Genomic DNA, 20,104 nt, shown 5'->3' on the forward strand with positions numbered 1-20,104 from the left:
TTTAGCGCCGGGCGCGCGGCTCCCCACCCTCCACTCGCGTCTAGCCGGCCTGTCGCTTCGCGTTACCCGTTAAGAGCGGGCTCAAAGTCCGAGACGCCGAGCACTTTACTGCTCGCTCCCGCTCCCACTCCCCCAGCACTCTCTCCGCTCGCCCACTCCCCCCTCCCCGCTCGCCCTCCCCTCTCGCCCGCGGCTGCGTTAGACGCCTGCACTCAGACGCCGCGTCTCTTCGCCGAAGAGGAAGCGACGGCTTTCGCGGCTCACGGCCGATCGAAACGGCAGCGGTTTTCACGTCCTCGCGCGACCTGCCCCCCGGTCTCCATCGATCCGGCGCCTCTGTTTCTGCCTGCGCTCCATCGCGGCGTGAACTTATTTATAGGAAACTCGAGTATTACTCGAAAACATGCTGTGCTAATTCGCTTTGTTTTGTTTGGAGGTTATGCGACCCTCCAGGAAATGAAATTATTTGAAACTTTGAAAACGGGATGGAAAAGAGTAAAGGGCTTATCAGTGACCCGAGAGTTTTCACTTGGCAAGAAAGCCTGAAAAAAATATAATAAAAACACATGCACATGTAAAATTATATTGTGGAAATCTGCTTTATTTGTCAGTGTCTAAATGTAGGTGGGGTTCTACCTGAATTATACAGTAATGTAACATAAGAAATTTCAGTCAGAAGTGTGTAGAAACTGAAGCAGGTTTATGTTTATGTTCTGCACTGTTGCCTCTTATGTAAGTCCAGTATGCTGCATACACAGGGCCTAATGATAATCATTGCTTACCCTCCGGCAAAGTGAGCTCTGAGGTCATTCTGAGGTCACGATTGGGACTGTAGCCATGAATAACCCTGGTAACGGGACCGTGTGAGCGTGCCCAGTGAAGCACAGTGAAGCTTTGTGTGGGCATTCGGCCTGAGAGCGTTTAGCGATGTGTGCCCCCCCCCGGCGTGTGTCCGCTCGGGCCCCGTACGATCACAGCGGGGGGGGGGGGGGGGTCAGGTAGGTCGGGTCGGGTCTCCCTGTATGCGTTTGACCGGCTGCCATGCGGCTAAGAAACGACCTTCTGTGTCCTTGTCTTGTCCCGTCAACGTGCTTTCCTGGTTCCTTTAGGTTCTGCGGCGCCTTCTCCAGGTGAGTAGTGATTTCCAGGTCCAGGTCCAAAACCGCTGACTCTGGAGGAGGAGGAAGACAGTGGAGGCTGCGATGACAGGAAGTGCTCACGCATCACTTCCTCTCTGCCCATTGCTTAAACCTCTCCTCTCTCTTCCAGCTTTCAGGTGTGCCGGGATGGGGAATCTAATTAAGGTGCTGACGAGGGACATAGACAACAATGCTGGGAATTTCTTCCTGGATTTTGAAAGTAAGTGCCCCGAACCCGCCCCTCTCTTCCAAGCTCCATTTTGGTGTGCCCCTGTCACCAAAGGGAATGACAAAGTTTGTTTGTTTTGGTACTTAACCTGCATTGCTTCAGTATATACCCAGCTGTATAAATGGATACAATGTAAAGTGCTATGTAAAAAAAGTTGTGTAAGTCGCTCTGGATAAGACCGTCTGCTAGATGCCTATAATGTAATGTTTTTTTTGGGGGGTGGGGGGGGGGGGGGGGTGGGGGGTTAGCAGGAGTAAGGAATTAAGGTAGCACTGAGGCATTCCGGTGCCAAAGCTCAGCTCAGAAATGGACAAAAACTCTCTTTCACCAGTTTCACTGCCCTCTGTACAGTAACTCTGCTTTATCTCTGCCTGCCTGCTACTGCGCAGCAGTGGGCTGCTGCTGTGTACAGCTTTCTTTAGCCTACCGCTTGCAATGTCAGAGGTTCTTGCCGTGTTTTGATTCGTTTGCGATGCGTACGAATACCTCGGGTGAGTGTTCATTTTGTCCACTCCTCCCGTGACTTTTCAGGTCATGAACCGAACTGTTTTTCTTTTTTGTTCGCGTACCTTTTGGTTTCCAGGCCTTTCGTTTCCGCGCCCTTTCCACGTGGGCCTGAGTTAAGATCAGGAACGCGTTGAACGAAAGGCGGACGTGTTCCTGCAGCAGCGCGTCTTTTTAAAATCTTTGCCTTTTTTCGGGGGGCTGGTGATTTATCAGAAGTATTTTCTCAGAATCGGCCGGGGCGGCGTTGGGTTAGGGCTGCCGCCGGGCCTGCTGGGTCACACCCAGGGTCACGGTCCCACGGCTCGAAGGCTCCGGTCGGCCGGGATCCTCTGCGGAATTACTGTTTAGTTTACACAGGAAGTGAGACCGCCGGCGTCGGCACGCGTCTGGACGGGAGCGCTAAAACTGCGCCGAGTCAGAATCATGGGTATCTGTTGGTAAGCTTGAGTTGTCTCAGAGGTTTTAGGATGTTTGACACAGTAAGTGATGGTAGCAGCGGTGGGACAGAGGGGCTGCAGGTTCACATCTAACCGCTTACTTCTGCTCTTTTGGGCTTTTACCCACTGGGAGTTCACAGAGGTGGAGAGATTAGCAGAGAGAGGCTACGCTTGGCGGGTTTTTTTCTTTTTTGGGTTCCCGTAAATCGGTCACCGCCGGGGGGCCCTGGGGAGGGGTGTGTCGAAACGGGGCTCAGATACGTTGGGGACATCTGGCAAAGTGGGGCGTTCACAGGAAACCCACACTAATGTGGGGGGGGGGGGGGCTTGGCACATCTGGGTAGGACCTGGCAGCAGTGGAGTGATACGGGGCACCAGGCCGCATTGGGAGGGGTGGTGGGGGGGGGCGTGGGGTGTGGGGGGCGGGGGGGGGGGGGTGGGGGGGCTTGACTTGGCATATCTGGGTAGGACCTGGCTGCAGTGGACTGATACAGGGCACCAGGTCGCAATGGAAGTTTGGGAAGGGCATGGTGGTGTGGGTGGGGTTTTGGGGGGGGTGGGGGTTGTGATATGGGTGCCAGGCAGGATGGCAGAAGTGTAACGCGGCCCAGTTATGTCACGCCATGGCGTGTGGCTGCCTTTCTGTCCCCTCTCCTTCCTGCTTCCTGTCCTCGGTGTCCAGGACCTCTGTGCCACTTCCTGTCGCTCTAAATGAACCTATCATCCCCCTTTCTCTCTACTTCTCTCTTATCTTAATCAGTTTTTTTTCCTTCAATCTGAGGCTGCGACCCTTTTTTTACTCTCATCAGCACATCCGCCTTAAGAATAAATGAACCTATTTAAATAGATTGAATCAGGAGATTTAATCAGGGGGGAATCGTGTGGTGAATGCATTGCTAGCATTAACATTACTGCGTGGATGCTAACACGTTCTCTGTACAGTTTTTTGTCGAATGTATTGTACCCTTTTGCCATTTTATTGGATTAAAATTCTGATGCAGGCTCCAGATTTACTCCAAGAGAAAAAGTATTGCGGGGATCTGCTTTTTGTTGCGTTGTCACTGTCAGTATGGCGGATTGATCCTCACCCACAGGCTGGACCGAAGCGCGCACGTTTGTGTTGCTGTGCGTGAGGATGACCGCTGTGCGTTTGAAAGCCCTGGCGGTCGGTGTGACGCGCAGCGCTCGCGTCCCGCAGACGTTACCGTGGCAGCGGACCGTGTCGGACGCGAGCCTCACGCCATCGCTCGGCCTCTCCGTTGATCGGCGGTCCCGCTTTCCCCCCGCTGTACGGAACGGTCCGCCGGTCGTAAAAAGGTTCACCGTTTTTTGCGTTTAATTGCGGAAGCGATTACACGCTCAGGCACGGCGGGGCGGTTGGGGAACAAGCTGCAGTGCCGTGGGCGAGCCACACACACGCACACACACACACACACACGCTCAGCTCTGCGGGGCCGCCCTCTTCTGCGGCCAACTGGAGGGACGGACAGACGGACAGGCAGGCTGACTGACTGGCATACTGACAAGAAAGACAGACAGACAGACAGACAGACTGGCAGACCGACAGACCGACTAACTGACCGACGACCCACCCTGCTCATAGAAACTGCACTGATCACCATCAGCAACTAAAGCAAACCCCCTCACTGTGACTCTTAATGACTTCAACCCCCCCAGACCACCATCATTTCTCTCTCTCTCTCACACACAGAAATGAACACTGAGATCATGTACCATGGTACCCACACACATACACACTTTCACAAGTCTCACAAGTATGACTGGATAGAAAGACTGATGCAAGCAGTCACACCTGCATGCATGCACACGATCACACACACACACACACACACACACACATACAGGCACACAGGCTGTTGGGTGGGTTGCGGTTGCAGACCAGACTCAAGTTTTTTTGGGGGGTACTCAGGTCTCTTAGCTGCCTCTGGCTTCCCGTAACTCACACACCCTTCCCTTACTCATCACAATTTTAGAATACACTGATGGGTCCCCTCACTCAAAAATACCCTATAGTCACGCTCCCAGTGCATAGAGCACACTCAGCCATTACATTACTCAGCCATTAGGCAGACGAACACAGAAGAACAATGTAATGAAAGAAACCACAACGGTAAAAACAGTCATAGCAAACGGGGAAAGCACCACCCACCCCATCACCCGCGAGCTCACGTAATGCTAATTATCCCACGCGAGGCCTGTTTCTAATCATTCAGCATCAAAGCCCCCCCCCCCGCCCCCCCCCCGTCGCAGTCCTCACCAGCCAGACACAGACGCGCACGGTGCAACCCCAAACACGTCAGTCAGACAGGCGTGGGGGCCAAGTAAGACGTCTTAAAATCGAAACCCAACATTTGGTGGGAAAGCGGGTGGTAGGCCCAGCCCAGCCCGCCCGCCAGCCTCGCCCGCCAGTCTGCCCGCCCGCCAGCCCCGCCCGCCAGTCTGCGCTCTCGCCACATCGCTTGCTAACGGGAAAGAGCCTCCATCACCGCCACCGGGGGAACGACAAAAAGACTTCATGGCTCTGCATATTCACTCTGCTTAAGTATTTATGACCGCGGCGAGCGGAGAGCATATTGCTCCTGACCAGAGGGAGGGAGGGAGGGAGGGAGAGAGAGGGGGGGGTGGCAGCTCTGCCATTCAGACGCTATATGAGTGTTTTGAATAATTCATCCTGCGAATTAGGAAGCAGTGTTGGGAATGGATGGTGCCAATTAGAGGCTTTTGCACAATGTTTTTTTTTTTTTCTTTTTTTTTTTTGGTCGATTAGCATGTTTGCAGTTTTGTTCGCTGGTTGGATGGACGTGTTCGTTCTTGGTGAAGCAATGATGTGACAAAAAAATCAGTATTTATTGCCGCAGTTTGGAATAGTCTTTGCAGCTGTGCACTTATTCAAAATGACATGTGTTCAGCCTTTTCGTTACAAACAGTTTGGCACATTCATTTAGATCAGGGCAACCTAACCCTGTTCCTGGAGGTTTACCGTCCTGTAGGTCTTAATTTGAACCCTAATTTGCTAAACCAGATTCTTCTAATTAGCAGCTCAGTGAGATGTTCAGCTCTTGAGTGAAATGTGCTTTGCTAGGGTTGGAGTGAAAACCTACAAGGATGGTAGATCTCCAGGAACAGGGTCGGGCTGTCCTGATTTAGATGATTTCTGGATTTAGAAAAAAGATGGATTTGTGGGGAAAAAAAAACGTTTATGCTTGCATTTATTTTTAGTCGGGTTGATTAGGCCCAGGTAGCATGTTCGATTGGTCAGGCTGAACGGTTTCCTCCTGGTTTGTGTTGCGCGTGTGGAGCCCATCACAGTCTCTCACGGTGTGGGCGTGTCCCTGCGTACCGCAGCTAGCATCCGCATAGCAACGAGAGCACCGGCAGAACGTCCGGGGAGAGACGTCTGGTCATCGCCCGTCAGCCATTTTTTATTCGTTCGCACTTTTTTTTTTTTTGGTGTCACCCAATGCGGGTTTTTAATTAACGCGGTTAATCACGGCGGCGTTTAATCGATGCGATCGATGGTGCTTAACGCCACGCGTCTGCTACTCGTTGTTAGCGGCGTCGCAGGGCCGCCGTCCTGGTCTTTGGCGGACAGGCCGAACCGAATAAGCGCGACGGACCCCTTTTTAATGACACTTGTTACATGTTGCCCCATCCCAGCACTTTTTTGGTAATTTGTATTTGTTCTAATACTGTAGCTTATTCTTCTGCCTAGTTGGCTTTTGCAGAGGTTAGGTCTGAGTAGTGTTCACTGTGTGAACTAAACTGTGTTCTTGGCTAGAAATAGCTGTGCAAAATAAGTATTGTACCTTACTGAACCTGTGTTTAGCAGTTGTCTAATGACCATGAAATGCACTTTTTTGTACGTCGCTTTGGATAAAAGCGTCTGCCAAATAAATGTAATGTAATGTAACGGACGCGTTTCCTGTTTCCCGCCCCAGACGCCCAGCCCTCCGAGCCGGAGAGGGAACTCTGGGAGCAGGTGAGCGTGGTCCTGAAGGACGGCCGGGAAATACTCGACGACCTGCAGTCCTACGATGGAGCGGGGGAGGTGATACGAGAGGTAGGGGGGGGGCAGACGGGGGTGGGGGGGGGGGCGTTTCGGTACCAGCCCGATACGGGTCTGTAACCCTGCTTTACTCACATTCCGGCCCTCTGTGGGAAAGGGTCCTGTACGGGACCTCATGATGGGTCTGGTTAGAGCTTACAGTACCTTATGGTTATCATCATCAGAGGTGGACAGTCCAGGGGTCGGAAGGTAAAAGTCCTGCCGTGCGTTTCCTCCAGCCAAGAACTCAGCCGGCTGATTTCATCAGGTAATTCTGCCTCCTGGCTGAAGAGTCGCGCTAATTAACGAATCCAGGTGATCGGAACAAAGTACTGGGGAGGACTTTTACTTTCTGGACCTGGATTTTCCACCTCTGGGTTATAATTTCCTGTGTGATCAGAGGTAGATGTATGTGTTTATTTATTTGGGACTACTGTATGTATAGCTCTGTATGTGAAACTAAAAAAAAATTTTTTAATCGTAAGTAATGTATAGTGTGTAAGTGGTGTATTTGTCTCAGTAATGTATAGTGTATAAGTGGTGTATTTGTCTCAGTAATGTATAGTGTATAAGTGGTGTATTTGTCTCAGTAATGTATAGTGTATAAGTGGTGTATTTGTCTCAGTAATGTATAGTGTATAAGTGGTGTAGTTGTCTCAGTAATGTATAGTGTGTAAGTGGTGTATTTGTCTCAGTAATGTATAGTGTGTAAGTGGTGTATTTGTCTCAGTAATGTGTAGTCTTTTTAACATTGTAAGAGGTGTAGAAGAGAAGGATCCGCACAAACCCACAGAATCAGTGGTCCTCACCTCATTGAGGAGATCAGTGTGGACCAGCTTGCTGAGGGATCGGAGAGAAACCGCTGACCTGCTGTGTGGTCTCACCTCCTCACTGGAGAGAAACCACAGACCCGCTGTGTGGTCTCACCTCCTCACTGGAGAGAAACCGCAGTAGCTGCTGTGTGGTCTCAGCTCCTCACTGGAGAGAAACCGCAGTAGCTGCTGTGTGGTCTCACCTCCTCACTGGAGAGAAACCACAGACCCGCTGTGTGGTCTCACCTCCTCACTGGAGAGAAACCACAGACCCGCTGTGTGGTCTCACCTCCTCACTGGAGAGAAACCGCTGACCTGCTGTGTGGTCTCACCTCCTCACTGGAGAGAAACCGCTGACCTGCTGTGTGGTCTCTCCTCTGCAGGCCATCCAGCACCCCAGCAATGAGGGCCTGCAGGAGAAGTCCTGGGGGGCTGTGGTGCCGCTGGTGGGGATGCTCAAGAAGTTCTACGAGTTCTCCATGAGGCTAGGTAAGCACAGGCTCCGCCCTCCTGCTGCCGAACCCCGCCCCCAAACGCCCACACACACACAACCCCGCCCCCAAACACCCACACACACAAACCGCCAACCGCACCGAACTCCCCAAACCAGCACAACAGAACCCCCAACACACCAGACCCGCCAAACCAGCACACACGAGAGCCCCGCCCCCAAACCAGCACACAAGAACCCACCCCCCAAACAGCAACACAGAACCCCACCCCCAAACCAGCACACACAGAACCCCACCCCCAAACCAGCACACAGAGAACCCCACCCCCAAACCAGCACACACAGAACCCCACACCCCCACAGCCCACCCCCAACCACACAGAACCCCAGCACACACACAACCTCACCCCCCAAACCAGCACACACAGAGCCCCACCCCCAAACTAGCCCAAACAGGGCCCCGTCCACAGAACCCCTCTCTCAGAACCGCCGTGGCCGGCTGCAGAGTCGCCGACGCGGCGGCCGTATGCGCAGTCGCTCGGGCCTCTTTGCGTTCCGCGCTGCAGTCAGCGTCTCTGCAGAACGCGCAGCTGGAGCCTGGCTAACGGGCGCGGCTACGGCGGCGGACAAGGGGGGGGGGCTGAGATCGGCCACCTTCACCTCAGAGAAGGTCGGCCGGCGAAGCGCGTCCTGCCGCTCCACCCCCCCCCCTCCCCCCCCCATCGATCGCGGCGGCGGCCCAAACCAGCTCCGCCCCGCCAGCCGGTTATGTAACTATGTAGGTCACCCCTCTCCCTTTACACTGTGCTCCGCTAACGCGAGCAGGAAGCCGGGGGGCCCGGGGGGGGGGGGGCTTTACAGTGCTTCATGCATGATACAGTACATACTGTGCCCGCCCGATGGCTCTTTTTTTTTTAAATGTTTTTTTTTTATCTGGCCGCTGAGTTTGTTTGGAGAGAGCTGATTGGCCCCTTCGGGCGGTCGGCGCGCTCCAGCGAATCTCAGGCGAACCCCCCCCCCACCCCCACACCTCCCACCTCCCCACCCCCTGCTTTCCCTTACGGGTTCGCGCCTCCACTCCGCTCAGAACCCGGGACGCGGTGGGGGCCCCGCCCGTTCCTTTTCGAGGCAGACGAGAGCGCCCCGAGCCTCTCCCGAGCAGGACGCACCCGCCCCCTCTGAAACAGCGCCGTCTGTGAACTCGATGAACTCGGTGAACCCGCAGCCTGGGGGGGGGGGGGGGGGCAGACTAACGACCGCTCCCGGTGGGGGGGGCTGCAGTCTGCACCAGGCCGGTAGTCCTGAAGCCACCCAGCTCTAATGGCTGCTTTCAGCCATACCCAGATATCAAGGCTCTTACTTCCCTGCTCGTTTTTTTAATTACAAGCAGAAGCTGAATGCAGTCGATTACAGGACTGAAATCCCCCCCCCCCCCAGCCAAAAAAAAGTCCCAGGAGTATCCCAAATTTTCCCGGAACTCCCTGACTGCCACACCCGAAGCGGCTGGGCTCAGAGTGGCGGTGTTTGTTGGCTAGCCGGGCGTGTTTGCTGAGGACGGACGGGCTGGCGGCTGGGCTGTCCTCCCTGGGGGACGGAGCGCGTGCGCTGGCTTGCCGCGCTGGGAGAGCCACCGGCAGAGTTCCAGCCCGTCTTAATGGGATTAGCGCACGCGCAGGGCGGGGCGTGTCCTCCCAGCTCACTGCAGCACAAAACACCGCGTCAACAGGATCTCATTTCAGATGCACACACACACACACGCTCTCTTCTCTCTCTCTCTCTCTCACACACACACATGCACACACACTCTCTCTCACATACACTCAGAAACACACACACACACACTCTCTCTCACATACACTCAGAAACACACACACCCGCGCTCTCACACACGCACACACACTCTGTCTCTCACACACACAGAAACACACACACGCTCTCTCTCTCTCTCTCACACACACATGCACACGCACTCTCTCTCACATACACTCAGAAACACACACACACACCCTCCAATACACCAGAACAACACACGAACACACACCGCTCTCTCACACACGCACAACACTCGCTCCACACACACAGAAACACGCACACTCTCTCTCTCTCTCTCTCTCTCTCTCTCTCTGTCTCTCACACACACAAGCACACACACTCTCTTTGTCTCTCTCACATACACACGCACACACACTCTCTCTTTGTCTCTCACACAAAGACGCGTGATGTTAATGACTTAATCCTGTGATGTTATCTCGGGACTGCGATCTGGGATCCGTATCGCTTCTTTGTTGTTTGCATGTAATGACGCTGCTAACCATGACAACGTGTGGGTAATCTTGACAGACGTGCTTGACTTACTGCGTAATCCAGCCTTGGCTTGGCACTCGTGGGATTTTCAATGTTGAGAGCTCGAGGCATTTTAAAACCTTTTGGGCTTCCCCCGCCCCCACAAAAGCCATCGTGAAGCCTTGAGCCCCTTTTTAAAAACAAGTCTGTTTAAATGCAGAAAGGCTTTATGAAAATGATCGTACCAATCTCGGGCCCTTGTGATGCTGATCCCTTCAGTGCTCGGGCTGTCCAACTGAACACTTTTCCTTGGTTTTATGCAGTGTTATCACTGGGAATTGAATTTTTAGGTTACAAGCCCAGTTCCCTTCCCATTGTACTACACTGCCACCCTCATATGTCAGGTTCCACTTTGGGTCGGAAACCATTTTTTTCATAATTGAGATAAGATAATGTGCTGAATGAACTCATAACACAAGCCGGGACACCTTGAGCACCACTTCAATTCAGAATTACAATCGACCACAATTATAATTTGGCTTGAGTCTCCATAAGTCTTTTATAAGTTTTTGTTGATGTTGTCATGTGCTTTCTTATCATTAAGAAATGCCGCGACTTGACGGCTGCCTGTCATTGGCTCACTGTGGGTTCCTGCAGTCGTCTGCAGGTTTTCACAATAAATCTTGAGGTCTGATGGGGTTTGGCGCGGGTTCGACAGTCACTTGATGGCAGTTGATCCTGACGGCTGCAGCGCTACCATCATCAGTCGCCTCAGATCTCTCCCTCTTCCGCCCTTCTGGTGAAGCACATTTTGAGACATCGGAGACTGTAGAGTCTTTTGGGGAAAAAAAGTTGTTTTTCTCCGATACTTTGGTACAATTTAAGAACCCTAGTAAGAAACCCCAGAGTTTCCATAAGGCCAGTGTAACTTTGTAGCATTATTATTTATTATTTGCTCTGAATGATGTCGCTGCTCATTCCAAAAAGCCTGCCACGCTTTTGGGGGGGGGGGGGGTTTAGATGACAGAAAGGCTGCCATTTACCGAAGCTCCGCCCCTTCCCCTTCCCTCCTGTCCGTCACAGAGGCGACGCTGCGTGACCTCCTGGCGGTGCTGACCAGCACGCGCTACACCCCCACGCAGCACCTGGAGCGCGAGCAGGCCCTCGCCAAGCAGTTCGCCGAGATCCTGCACTTCACGCTGCGCTTCGACGAGCTGAAGGTGGGTGGACCCCGCCCCGGCCTGGCCACGCCCGCTCTACCTGGCCACGCCCACCATACCTGCCCCCCCCACCCTTTTCTGCCCAAACCTCCTTGGTCTTACCTGGCTCTACCTGACCACGCCCACCCTGCCCTGCCCCATCCTGCACTGTCCTGCCCTGCCCTGCCTGGCCACACCCACTCTATCTGGCCACGCCCACCCTGTCCTGACCACACCCCCACCGTCCTGTCCCTGCCCTGCACTGACCCACCACGCCCTGCTCTGTTGCTATTGGATTGATTGCGTGGGTCATCATGTGAGTCTAGTCTGAGATGTGAAGATAAGAACCTCAGCACTGCTATTCTTACCCAATGCCCAAAAACTCACCCGTTCGCTTGTACTCCCTGGTGCTCTTGGTTATCGTAGACACTGGCCCCTGTAGCTGAGGTGCTGGGTCCCCCCCAGGTGTAAAGTCTGCCTCTCCTCTCCGCAGTGATAAATGTGTGGAGGGAGGGGGCACAAGCTGGCCTTCCTCTTCCAGTAAATCTCCCACTGACGGCCCAGCTGCCTGACCTAATTTGTGCGTGTGTGTGTGTGTGTGTGTGTGTGTGTGTGTGTGTGTGTGTGTGTGCGCGCACGTCTGTCTGTGTGCATGTATTCATAATTATATTACATTTACATTTTATTTGGCCAATGCTTTTATCCAAAGCGACATACAATAAGTGCATACTAAAGGACACTGGAACAAATACAAACACTAGTCAGATAAGGTACAATTCTTTCATAATGTGGCAGCTATTCATAGCCATGAGCATCAAGTGTCTGTGTGTCTGTGTGTGTGTGCGCGCGTACATGTGTGTTCAAGATTATTGCTTTTACTTTTATTTCAGAGCTGTATCTTTTGCTTAATGTGTGAAATTTCTTCTCTGCATCCAAACCCTACACAAACCTATGCAAACATACACAAACCTATGCAAACTTACACAAACCTACACAAACCTATGCAAACCTACACAAACCTATGCAAACTTACACAAACCTATGCAAACCTAAACAAGCCTGTACAAGCTCATGCAGACTTGCAGGTTTCGCACCTGAGAGTGGAGTTCATGCCTATCTGCTCCCCTGCAGGTACCAGCTGCGATGTTAAAAGGGTTCAGAACTGCAGCATCAGCAGTGTGGCGGCTGCATGCGTCGCATGCATGCACGTCTCCATGGAAGCGCGCATGTCGCATTCCATTACAGCTCTTAGCATGTCATGGCTTCTCCCCAAACACTCCTCTTCAGAGAGAGAGAGAGACAGATAGTGAAATAGAGAGAAAGGGTGAGAGAGAGAGAGAGAGAATGAGTGGGAGTGTGTGAGAGCGATAGGAGAGTGATAGAGAAAGTGTGAGAGCGATAGAGAGAGGACGAAAGAGAGAGCGATAGAGAGGGAGTGATAGAGAGAGAGAGAGCGATAGAGAGGGAGTGAAAGAGAGAGAGAGAGCGATAGAGAGAGGGCAAGTGATAGAGAGTGAGAGAGCGATAGAGAGGGAGTGATAGAGAGAGCGATAGAGAGAGGGAGTGATAAAGGGTGATAGAGAGAGAAAGTGTGAGCGATAGAGGGAGGGCGAGTGATAAAGAGTGAGAGAGCAATAGAGAGAGGGAGTGATAAAGAGTGAGAGAGAAAGGGAATGGGTGTAATACGTACTGCACACAGAGGAGACGCAGTGGGGAAATGTCTGGGCCGGTGTTGCTGGAAGGAAGGGCTTCAAAGGAGCGGCGCCTCCCTGTGGGGAGGGTGGGGAGAGTCGCCTCGTTAACCAGCCCCTTTGAAATGCGGGGATCCGTGAAGCTTTGAGCCCCACTGCTGCGCCCCCTCCGAAAAGCAGGGATCCTTCTCCCGCCCGTCCTGACAGCCCTGCTGTCCCAACACGGTCCCCCCCTGCCGGGGAACCACTGCGCCTCACGCCCTGCGCCCCCACGCCCCGCGCTGCCCCGACTCAGCACCCGCTTCTCAAAATAGCGTAGCGGTCGCCGTCCCTCCCCACCCCCCCCCCCCCCCCGCTGCTGGCCAATCTGGCTTACCGCCGCCGATCTGTCTGTTTTCACAGGTCCTAGCGGATGTGGAGTGTAGATGGAGGGGATGGAAGGCTGCGGGTGTGTAATTTATGTCAGGAAAAACAAACGTTGAGTTTGGTGAATGTTGAGTTAGACCCAGTGGAAGTGTTCCCGTGAGCTCCACGTTCCCGTTAGCCTGACTGTGTCTCTGCTCCTGCGGTTCCTTTCATGTGGGTGTCCTGTACAGCAGGGCTGCCCAACCCTGTTCCTGGAGATCTGCCGTCCTGTAGGTTTTCACCCCAACCCTAGGTTGCTACAACTGATTGTACTATGTTGAGTGAGGTGTGGCTTTGTTAGGTTTGGAGGGTAACCCTACAGGACAGTAGATCTCCAGGAACAGGGCTGGGGGCCTCTGCTGTACAGCCCCCATGCCCAGGGTGCCATGGTGTTCATGATGGTCTGGAATAAGGCCTGTTTTTTCCAGTGCGGTGTTTGGTTTGCGAGCGTCTAACAGAAAATCCCCCCCTGTTCCCCCCCCCTGCAGATGACCAACCCCGCCATCCAGAACGACTTCAGCTACTACCGCCGAACCCTGAGCCGAATGAGGATCAAGAACGTTCCGGTGAGCCCTGTCCTTACCCCCCCCCCCCAGGCACGGTCACTCCCTCAAACACAGGGCCCGCTTTCCACACCCCCCCACCCCCAGTTTGGAGAAAGAGAGTCGCTGGCTCAGCGGAGAGGCTGGCAGGGCGTGGTGTGTACTGGCGGCTAGGTTTTTGAGGGCAGGCTCCTCTTTCTTACCGCCACACACTTGCTAGTGGGTGATGAGGAGTCAGGGACCCGGGGGGGGTGGAGAGAGGGGACTGTGAGACTGTGGAACACACCGAATCTTAGGGCTGCAGAATCTCATTAACCGCCCGGTTGTGACCGGGCCGGGGGGGGTTGGTGGGGGGTTGGGGAGGGGGGAGAAACACCTCTGTGGGAGACGCGGCAGACGCGCTGACCTTGCCTCCCCAATTAAAGGCGCGCTGGCAGAGTGTCGTTAGCGAGACCCCTCTGTCACATTCGGTCTGGGCCTCGCGTGCCCCAGTGGGGAGCGCCCGATGCTCGCGAGCTCCCCGTACCCGCGCAGGACGGGTCGCCGCTTCGCACCCGCCGCTTCGATTCTGTACATATAATGAAATGCATGCTGGGGGAAAAAAGAAAATAAAGGAGGCTTTGAACTGCAGGAAGGCCGCTGGCTCGTGATAAATCTTGTGTAGAAGCGGCACCCTGAGCGAACGAGGACACCCGGCCGTCGCCGCGTGAGGACGCCGTGTTCGTATCGCTACGGCGGTGATGGCGGGTGAACTCACTTGATCCGTGAGGCGGGGGGGGGGGGGTCGGGGGGGGGGGCCCTGCGCTTTTATCGCCTCCGAAGCCGGGGGCCCGCAAAACCTGCGGGGACGCCACCTGCCGCTGCCGCACCAGGAACCGAGAACCAGCGCCAGGAGCTCGTCGCCGCCGGCAACCGCTCGTGTGTGTGTAGCACAGCGTACCTGACCGGAGCTGAGAGAGCTGGCCTTCAGTGTGCGGGAAGGGGGGTGATGGCAGGTCATGCGTGCACAGAGTCGCCCCCCCTGCCCCCCCCCCCCCACAGGCCATCTGAAAGAGGACGGCTGGTAAACCCCCCCGATTCCCTTGGGCTGAGGCCCCCTCTTCTCCTCACTTCACACCAGGGCTTGAGCCGAATCGAGGTTTGTCCTCAGCTTGCACTTACCATTACCATTCCCCCCCCCCCCACAAACGCAGTCTGACGAGCTCAGCACACCCTGTTTCTGGGGGGGAAGACGTGGTCTGGGTCCGATGCTAATCCAATCCAGGCCCCAGGCCTTTCGCCGTGCGCGAATACAGCCGACCTATCAGGTGCCAGCTGCATCCTGGGAGCGCGATCGCGATCTGAGAGCGAAGAGCTCCTGACTGCGGCGCGGCTTTGAATCGACAACTCGAGTCTCTGCGTCAAAGTGATGAGCGACCGACCAGAATTAGATTCAGTCATGCCCCCATTCCATTTTACTCCATAAAATAAAATTTAAAAAAACAAGGAATTCTTATCTCTGAGGTGACCAGCCATTCAGATTCTGTGTGGATTTGGACCGTAAATTCAGCTGCACTAAAATACATACTGAACCAGTTCAGTCCAGTGGGAATGTCACCACGGAAACCTCTATAGTCCCCCTAAAAAATATACTGGGTGATGGGAAGTCAAAATCCAACCTTCGCAATATCGTACAAAATACAAAAAGTAGAGTAATTAGGGGCAAGGAAAGCATTGAATTTTTCAGCAAATGACAGGAAAGTGAATCCTCCCCTGGTCTGTTATTTCTGTGGCCCTCTGGGGGAACAGGCCCATTTTGTACCGAGCCTTTGTCCCAGTTAGGTCCAACCGTTTCATCCTGCTAAACCTGAGCGTCTCATTCGTCAGATGGACTTACAGCTTCTCAATTACTGTAAAATGTATCTCTACCCATGGAAACATCTTGGTAGCTCTTCAATAATACCTGCAGATGACATTATCACGAGCGGTTCAGAGTGATTCAAAGTGACAGTCGATGAAGTGCTTCTTTGCATTGTTGGAAGAATATTAATGGTGTGAATGTTGAATGTCTTTGCATTCCATAAGTTTTTATCCCATTGCTTTAAGTGCTAGCTGTAAGCTGCACTGTTGAATGAGATTGGATTTATCCTATGTCCTCATAAATGAGCTCATTTAATCAATAGTCTGGTTATTCAAAATGAAGTGCAGTGTACTTTTCAAATATGTGCTACATTTTTCATTTCATTTTACTATGCATTGAATCAGCAAGTTAATGGCTTTAAAAGGTAAAATCCAGTGCATCAGTGAGATTTCTGGAATGCTTTTGAAAAATGAATGGCTGTGAAATCATACCGGAGTTAATTTGCTTTCAGGCAGTCGGAGAAAACGAAGTTAACAACGAGCTGGCCAATCGGATGTCTCTGTTCTACGCTGAGGCCACGCCCATGTTGAAAACATTGAGCGACGCCACATTAAAGTTTGTGTCGGAGGTGAGCCCATTGGACGGTTGCGCGATTGACACTGCCGTTCGCCAATCGTTTTCATTTTGTGAGGGGAGGTGAGGGTTCTAATTAAGATGAGCAGTAGTGTCATTTTAAATGCATGCGAGCCTGGTCAATGGTGCAATTGTATGCACACATGAGTATCTGAATTTATTTGTTTCATTTGGACCACACTGGTTATTGCTATGAACTATTTCTCTTTGCTCTTCTTGTTGATGCAGTTCTCAGTATTTCTAAATGGCAGCCGAAAGATAGCTTGCTCATTGAAATGTCTTGCAAATTGATTGTGCCATCTTGTGTGAAGTTTGAAGGAAAAACATGTTTTTTTTTTGGCTTAAACAGAACAAGGATTTACCACTAGAGAACACAACAGACTGCTTAAGCACAATGGCAAGTGTGTGTAAAGTCATGTTGGAAACACCGTAAGTTTGTGCCATTTTATTTTTTAATGTTTTATTTATTGCGTGTATTGTCTGTTGTATCCATCTGTATCTACTGTAGTAGAACCTCTGAGTTGTGAAAGCAGTGCGAATGGAGGTTATTCACAAACATGGAAAGTGATATATCAAAATATAATTTACTGCAGTTTAAAGAATTTGACTCTTGTACTTATTCATTCCTGTGGCCTTATTTTTTGAATAACTTACTCTCGTTTTCTCAACAGTAAATTTTAGTTTAAATCCATCAATAACCAAACCAGTATTTTCTCACGTGGTATTCTTTAGCAACGGTGCTAATATTATTTGGACTTATTTAGACGTGTATGTGTACTGTGGAGCAAGGCTGGGGAGAGAGGTCCGGACTAGGGAACCAATTACCAGAGGCATAAATAACAACACTGCACAATTGAAATGTCTCACTAAAAAACTATAAACTTGAGTTGTGTGGCCCACGGAGGGCTGTGGCCCTAGATGACTGCGTAGACCGTTGATGCCTGCAGCCAGCTGTGATGTTACATTACATTACAAGTTTTAGCAGACACTCTTATCCAGAGCGACTTACACAACTTTCACATAGCATTTACATTGCATCCATTTATACCGCTGGATACATACTGAAGCAATGCAGGTTAAGTACCTTGCTGAACAGCAGTGTCCTACCGGGGGGATCGAACCTGCGACCTTTAGGTTACCAGACCAACTCCTTACCCGTTAGGCTACTGCTGATGCGTGTGTGTGTGAAGGTGAGCGGTGAGAGGGTTTCCCTCACCGGGTTTCTGTCCGCTCAGGGAGTACCGCAGCCGTTTCGCCAGCGAGGAGACGGCGTCCTTCTGCCTGCGCGTGATGGTGGGCGTCATCATCCTGTACGACTACGTCAACCCCGCCGGGGCCTTCGTCAAGTCCTCCAAAATCGACGTGAGCGAATCGACGTTTCTCGTGGCGAAAAGTCGTCTGGGGTGGAACGCCGTCTAGGCGATCATCGGTGAAACACCCGGCTAACGTTCGGTTGGAAAAGCGAAATTTTTCTAGCCGACTAGGACGTTGCCGGGTTATGTCCGGGTCAAACCTGAGCTATTTTGGGGTGAACCTAGTCCTTTTATGTCCAAACACCTCTTAGCCTAAATTTCCGCCCCTCTGGATGTCTGGATTCCAGCTTTTGTTTACTGAGTCCGCTCCCCTCACAACCTCTCTCTCTCTTTCACCACTTCAATGAGCCCCCTTACGGACTGAAGAGTTTTATTTATTTACTTTTTCAATATTTTTTTTTTTTTGTTGGGACAGATGAAAGGATGCATCAAGGTTCTCCGAGACCAGCCCCCCAACAGCGTAGAAGGCCTTCTCAATGCTCTCAGGTCTGTCTTTTTAACAATCTGCAGCCTCTAATCTGTGGCAAAAAACCTCCAAGTCAAACCGCTGATTGCTTTACCTGACAGTTGTGCATTTGTGACGGTTGTTTTAGAGCTGGCAAAAAACTACGTAAATTATGCTTTCAATACTGATTATGGCCAGTGAATGTTTGAAAGCGAACCCACTGGACAGGCAGGCCGAGGTAAATCAGTTGAGAGTTACAGTTATTGCAGTGTTGATTGTGCTGGGTACAGTTCTGGTCAGCTGAGGCACCTTTATATCCACAGGACATTCTGGCCTTATTTACTGTTCCCTGTTTTATGTGCTCACCAAGGCTAGTTTTGGTCTTCTTTTTTTTTTTTTTTACTCTAGCGTTAAAGTTAAATTCAAGGGTAAATTCAATTTTTAAAAACAAATTCCACAAGCTTTTGTCGACACACGGGCCCAGATTGAATGTGACAGAGGGGTCTTGGTAATGCCACTTCGGCAGCGCGCTTTTAATTGAAGAGGCAAGGTCAGCGAGTCCGCCAGACTGCTGCTCCCACATGCCAGTTGTGTCTTAAATGCATTATGGATTAAGAGCTGTAATGTTTGCCAATTAGATGCAACCCCCTTTAGCTAATTATTGAATAAAATTAAAACGAATCGTTTTCCTGGTGCGTATAGCATTTAAATGTGACGCTAAGCCCACACAGTACTTTGCTGTCTGTATTATGCACCAGATACAGTATATTGTTACAATCCATCTATATTTGTTCAGTCAGGGTGGAAAAAAAAATAGACTCATGTATAAATAAAAATTGCTATAAATAGGCAAAGGACATAAGCTGAACTTGCCATCATTGTTGGTGAGCAACTTCATTTTCATGGTCTTTTTTTTTTGCCCAACAAAGTAACAGATACAATTTGAGACTGTAAAGAGTAAACCTAAGATCATCTGCTGTGGATATAAGCACTATTGCTGGGTCACTGTTCTGATTCGCTTCGGCCAATAAAAGTATTGGTCAGTGTTTGTTGTTGCTAGGGGGCAGACCCTCCCTAATTGGATGAGTCATGCTGTAGCCTCCAGGCCCTGGCTCTCTAGGGTCATGTGACCAGCTCCTTCTCAGCTTCACACGCACACTGTCTTTGGCGTTCTCCCTGCTGCGGCACGGCCTTGTGCCAATCAGGCGCTCCCATCCACGTCACATGATAATCCGTGCCCTCCAGGGCCGTTCGCAAGTTTAAAAAGGTCAGGATTTCAGTTTTGAAAGCCAGTCGTATCTCCGTTTTCATATCACTGGAATGTGTGCAGTAGATGATTTAAAAGGCAGTGTATTGTACTTTTTCAAAAGCAAAATAATGCATCCTGTTTATTGGTTTGTGGACAAAGAACAATCATACAATTCACAATTATCAATATCATTAATGTACCAATTGGAATATTCTCAATAGATTTAAAAAAATCATCCAGTTACATTTGCAGTCCTTCAGTCATTTGAAGTCTTAATCTGTCTCTCTAAATACATCATTGTCCGCTCCCCCTCACCCCCCCCCCCCCAACACACAGGTACACAACGAAACATCTGAACGATGAGACTACCTCCAAGCAAATTAAGTCCATGTTGCAATAGCACCCACCCCCGAGAGGTGTACTTAAATTACAATGATGTACAGACTGTTTTTTTTTTTTTTTTAAAAAGCAATTTTTCAGAAAATCTGTAAAGTGGTTTGCTCTTTCGCCCCACTTTTTAAATTTTTTTATTTTTCTTAAACAAAATGTTCTTGCTGTAACGTTGAGCACATTAAGTCTTTTCTGTGCCAAAATTGTACTCGATAGAACAAGCTGAATAGCTGAAAGGCCATGTATCAGTATGGTAGCTACTGTTCTACATGTCAGAGTGAGAGTAATATTAGACTTGAACATTTGGAAATATAAATGTACAATATTATCTTTGGTTAGCTCTAATATTCTCATTTCTTCACTTTTTCCTCTGCTTGACTTGTGTGTGAAGTCCATAAAAAAAATTTAAATTATGTTTTTTTTATACAAAAAGGTACCTACAAGTAGGGTGATGGAGATTGTCTGAGATTTAA

General features: G+C 51.1%; 1 protein-coding gene across 3 annotated transcripts in view; it reads left to right on the plus strand.

Moving 5' to 3' along the window:
• LOC135260744 (CYFIP-related Rac1 interactor B-like) overlaps window positions 1–19,693 on the plus strand; it is a 56,917-nt gene extending 37,224 nt beyond the window's left edge. For all 3 annotated transcript variants that reach the window (XM_064346245.1, XM_064346247.1, XM_064346246.1), the window contains 10 exons: window positions 1,270–1,359; window positions 6,272–6,393; window positions 7,574–7,679; window positions 11,008–11,144; window positions 13,708–13,785; window positions 16,113–16,229; window positions 16,584–16,663; window positions 17,470–17,596; window positions 17,963–18,033; window positions 19,578–19,693. In XM_064346245.1, coding sequence (XP_064202315.1) covers window positions 1,287–1,359; window positions 6,272–6,393; window positions 7,574–7,679; window positions 11,008–11,144; window positions 13,708–13,785; window positions 16,113–16,229; window positions 16,584–16,663; window positions 17,470–17,596; window positions 17,963–18,033; window positions 19,578–19,641 — 975 coding nt within the window. In that variant the 5' untranslated portion in view covers window positions 1,270–1,286 and the 3' untranslated portion in view covers window positions 19,642–19,693. The remainder of the gene's footprint in view (window positions 1–1,269; window positions 1,360–6,271; window positions 6,394–7,573; window positions 7,680–11,007; window positions 11,145–13,707; window positions 13,786–16,112; window positions 16,230–16,583; window positions 16,664–17,469; window positions 17,597–17,962; window positions 18,034–19,577) is intronic.
• Window positions 19,694–20,104: the final 411 nt, after the last annotated feature.

This window comes from Anguilla rostrata, chromosome 8 (assembly GCF_018555375.3).
Source record: "Anguilla rostrata isolate EN2019 chromosome 8, ASM1855537v3, whole genome shotgun sequence".
Lineage (NCBI taxonomy): Eukaryota > Metazoa > Chordata > Actinopteri > Anguilliformes > Anguillidae > Anguilla > Anguilla rostrata.